Source organism: Verticillium alfalfae, genomic scaffold, assembly GCF_000150825.1.
Source record: "Verticillium alfalfae VaMs.102 supercont1.4 genomic scaffold, whole genome shotgun sequence".
Classification (NCBI taxonomy): Eukaryota; Fungi; Ascomycota; class Sordariomycetes; order Glomerellales; family Plectosphaerellaceae; genus Verticillium; species Verticillium alfalfae.
Genome location: NW_003315035.1, coordinates 1,759,891 through 1,764,256, shown reverse-complemented (window position 1 = coordinate 1,764,256; position 4,366 = coordinate 1,759,891). Strand labels below are relative to the sequence as shown.

The 4,366-nt window shown below is 56.6% G+C and overlaps 2 protein-coding genes across 2 annotated transcripts in view; one reads left to right on the top strand and one right to left on the bottom strand.

The window, feature by feature from the left end:
- Window positions 1-856: 856 nt before the first annotated feature.
- VDBG_03998 (coproporphyrinogen III oxidase) lies at window positions 857-2,306 on the bottom strand (the record flags this gene model as incomplete). The annotated part of the gene is made up of 2 exons (XM_003005999.1): window positions 857-2,012; window positions 2,079-2,306. 2 exons carry the CDS (start codon window positions 2,304-2,306, stop codon window positions 987-989), a joined length of 1,254 nt encoding a protein of 417 aa, XP_003006045.1.
- Window positions 2,307-3,818: 1,512 nt separating this feature from the next.
- VDBG_03997 (autophagy protein) overlaps window positions 3,819-4,366 on the top strand; it is a gene marked incomplete at both ends in the record, with an annotated part of 662 nt that continues 114 nt past the window's right edge. The window contains 3 exons of the mRNA XM_003005998.1: window positions 3,819-3,823; window positions 3,945-4,163; window positions 4,219-4,366. Coding sequence (XP_003006044.1) covers window positions 3,819-3,823; window positions 3,945-4,163; window positions 4,219-4,276 — 282 coding nt within the window. The remainder of the gene's footprint in view (window positions 3,824-3,944; window positions 4,164-4,218) is intronic.

The following is a 4,366-nucleotide window of genomic DNA, read 5'->3' as shown; positions in this document are numbered from 1 at the left end:
TCAGAGCTCATGCCTCCAAATCGCCATTCGATCACCTCCTCTGCGGCGTGGGGCGTCCACGTCCGTCCCGGCTTCGAGGATATCCTCGTCCCCGTCCACGCGGATGGGGAACGCCTCATACGCAAAATTGGCGCACGAGCAGTTCCACGCGTCAAGATGCACAATGTACGGCGCTGACAGCGTCGGCGGCGTATGCGTTGCGCTTCGAAGTCGCCGCCGCCGAGCGCACGAGGTAGAAGGCCGCCGCCTCATCCTCAGCCGTCTCTCCCTGCACAGCTCGCTCAGGAAGCACGCGGGGTGACGAGAGAGCGGTCGAGGAGGTCAAAGAGCTGGCAGGAGGAGGGTTGGATAGAGGACGTGTAAGGGTCGCAAGGAGGGGCCGGATGGAAGGCGGGAGACCAGAAAAGGGGGGTTCGATGGGGGTGGTGTTGGGGGCTGGGTTGTTTGGGGCTGGGGACGGAGGTGATCGTGTTGACCAGAGAGGTAAGCACTGCTCCAGGGGTTGGGAGTGTCATGCTTTCGGGGATGCGTCATGAGTCTGGATGAGGTAAGTGAGGTTCCTGGCGTTGAAAGCTGATGAGTCGTAGGGAGCATGAGGGCCCGGAGCCTGGCTCAACGTAAGGCGGCTATGTGATGTGTCTGGTTCTGTAGTCAGTGGCCCCATTCTGCGTCACGAGTCGAAAGGCCATACTACATTTGTTTCTGAAGCGAGGCATCGTACAAGTCGAAATATGGTCAGGTTCCTATGCAGGAAGATCATGGTAGCCACCAACACCTACGGTCGTGGGTGAGACGGCGCCATTCGAACAGTGCAATACATCATTAGCTGGACTGTACGTTATCATGCTCTCTCCAACCCAAATTTTGAGTTTCAAATTGAACATACGAAATCTTCTAGCAAAGTTTATATCGTCCCAATGTCATTACAGCCCTGAAATACTTTTTTTGGTGTTACAATCGCAAGTGAAATACTGTGCGCCGCGCCTTTACACCCACTCCTTAGGGTTCCTCAACACATCCACCAGCCTCTGCTCACGGCTCTTAGGCTCAGGCTCGTGCATGTAGTGCCACGATGCCGTAAGTGGCAGGCTCATGAGAATGCTCTCCACCCTGGAGCCCGGGGTGTTGAGGCCAAACGCCGTGCCGCGATCGTGGACCAGGTTGAACTCGACGTACTTGCCCCTGCGAATCTGCTGCCACTCCTTCTCCTGCTCAGTGAAGGGCATGTCCTTTCTCTTCTCGATGATAGGCATGTACGCGGGCAGGAAGGACTTGAGGCAGTCTTGGGCAAAAGCAAACGTGTTCTCCCTGTCCTTCTCCGTCTCATCGAGGTCGTCGAAGAAGATGCCGCCTACACCGCGGCACTCACCCCTGTGCTTGTTGTAGAAGTATTCGTCACACCATTTCTTGAAGCGAGGGTAGTAGTCCTTGTCGTGGTTGTCACATGCCTCCTTGAGCGTCTTGTGGAAGTGCACGGCGTCCTCGTCGAACAGGTACGCCGGCGTCAGGTCGCTGCCGCCACCGAACCACCATGCATGAGCCGTACCGTCGGGGTGCGACGTCTCAAAGTATCGGTAGTTCAGGTGGACCGTCGGCGCCATGGGGTTCTTTGGGTGCAGCACCATGCTGAGGCCGGTCGCGAAGAAGGGGAGCGCGTCAATGTTCTCGTCGAGGTGCATGTTCTTGTGGTTGGCGCGCATCTTGGCGACAGCGGCCTTAGGGAGTGTGCCGTAGACAACACTGACGCCGACACCACCCTTCTCGAAGACGTTTCCGTCCTGGAGAACGCAGGTGATGCCGCCGCCACCCTCGGCGCGCTTCCACTCGTCCCTTCGGAACTTGGCGCCGTCGAGCTTCTGCAGCTCCCACACAATCTCGTCCTGCTGCTCCTTGATGAACTTCTCCATCCGCAGGCGCATCGGGGCGTCGCTTGTCACGCCCGCCTCCTTCTTGGTCAGGGCATCGCGTTCGGCAAGGGTAGGGCCATCGAGTTGATCGGGTTCCTGGACAGCCTGGGGTAGAGCAAGGTCAGCACCTGGCTCAGGGGATGATGGCGGGAGGGGATCGGCAGCATGTACCATTTTGTAGCCAAGGGTACCTGCAAGGGATAGGCCGACGGCAGCGATGAGCAAGTAGTTAGGTGTGTACGAAGACTTTTGAACGGTCAATTGGGGTTCGGACGAGTTGAATCGAGCACCGAGTCGCAAGGGGAATCGATACAAGTGCTGCTGCTGTTGCTTCGTGGCAATCCTCGACTGGGCAGAGAGCTGGGTGAAGAGCTTCCGCCCTTGCCACCTGGAGGCCATCGCGAAGGGGATATAAATACAGACGAAGGATGGGAGCAAACAAAGGTGAAAGATCGAACGATACTATGGTCTCAACATAAGACCACTTTCAAAAGTGCAAATGCGGTTGGCCGCTTTCTGATGGGTGTGACTTGAGAACGATCAGCCAGTCGGGTGGGTTGGATTGCAAGAAATCGAATGTTCGAAAGCCGGGAGCCATGCAGAGGGAAGAGCTCGAACGGAGCTGGACCCCTGGGCGACGTGGCTTGGCCCAGGGGCCACCCCAGGCCGCCAGCCTGTGGTTCGGCATTGAATCGGCTGGTGGGATGGTGGGGTGATGAACCGCGCACCTGGGTGACACTACACTGTCTTGACTGGACACTAGGTCCTACCTAGGTACCTCGTACTGAACACACTGGACAGAGGACACTGGAACTGGACGCTGGACGGGGGGTTATTATGTCAGCGGCGACGGGTGCAGGCACAGTACGTACCGAAAGCACGAATGACCCCTCAGGCCATCTTTGATTGCGTCACTGTGTCACGGCCATGAGTTCTCATGGTGTGAGTGCGACGAGGCCATGAAGGACATGCATGCATCGACATGCATCAAACGGCTCGAATGTATGCCTGCTCTGCTTCGCTGAAAACTCCATCCAAGGCTAGCAAACAAAAACCTACACTGTGATGCTCCATGATGGCACTTCGACGCCTCGTCAATGTTATGCTAGATCCCGTGGAGACAGCAGGCGTCCAAACCGGTGACTCCCCCAGAGTCAGCTGCCTCGTTTTGACGGTTCACGAGCACTCAAAGCCGCCACCCCCCTATGCAATCCTCGGTCCACCAGCGTGGGGTCTGTGCACGATGCGTCGTTCATATCGCTGTCCTCGGGGAGGCTTGGAGGCCTACAGAGGCGTATTTCGTGAAAGAATGCAGTCATTCAGTTGACGCTACGAGTCCAGCTGGCAGCCAAGCTTGATAGTAATTCGAAATCCCATTCCAGCTGTCACAATGGCACCGCTTCGCCAGGCAGCGGTGCTGGTGCTGGTGACCACTCACCGATATCCCCGCACCAGATCGGATCTGGGCTAGCTTTGTAATTAGTCACCTGCCAGCCCCGCGCCGCCCGCCTGCCGCCTTCAGTGAACACCGCCCCTTCAGGTCGTCCAGGTCCCAGGCGGCAACCAACCCAACTCTACCTCTCCCCTTCGCAAACGTACCTCTTCTACCTAACCTTCTCTTCTACATCTTTCTCCGACACCATCAGTCATCACCACGACATCATATATAAACCCTTCTGCTGCACCCTTTTTGATCGACGGACCTGTCAACAGCTGCAACGAACTCAACCACAACCGACAGTATGCGATCCAAGTTCAAGGACGAGCACCCCTTCGAGAAGCGTAAGGCTGAGGCCGAGCGCATTCGTCAGAAGTACTCGGACCGTATTCCTGTATGTCGTCTCCTCTGTTCTATGTCTCAGTCGATACTGCCAGGCGACAACGTGGTATTTGTCGCTGTGTCGACCTTCCATGTCGTGCATGGGCGGGCATCGTCGGCCTCGACCATCGACTGATAAGCACCGTCTTATCATCACTGGTGCCTAGCCGCGACGGCCGACTCTCATTGCGAAGCAAAGCTGACCGCGCTCTCACCAGGTCATCTGCGAGAAGGTGGAAAAGTCCGACATCGCCACCATCGATAAGAAGAAGTATCTGGTGCCCGCGGGACCTGACCGTCGGTCAGTTCGTCTACGTCATCCGGAAGCGTATCAAGCTCTCCCCGGAGAAGGCCATTTTCATCTTCGTCGATGAGGTCCTGCCACCCACGGCTGCCTTGATGAGCAGCATCTACGAGGAGCACAAGGACGAGGACGGGTACGTTTCTCCATCCCCCTCACTGTCCAGATTCAGGGACTAACTACATTTGAAGCTTCCTCTACATTACCTACTCCGGCGAGAAAAACTTCGGCGACTGCGAGACTGCTTGAGCTTCAGAGAGAGCTTCCTTTTTGCAGCTGTCCCTCAATTCGGACTATGTCGGCGTTTGGTTTCTCTGGTCACATTATGAATGGGTTGAA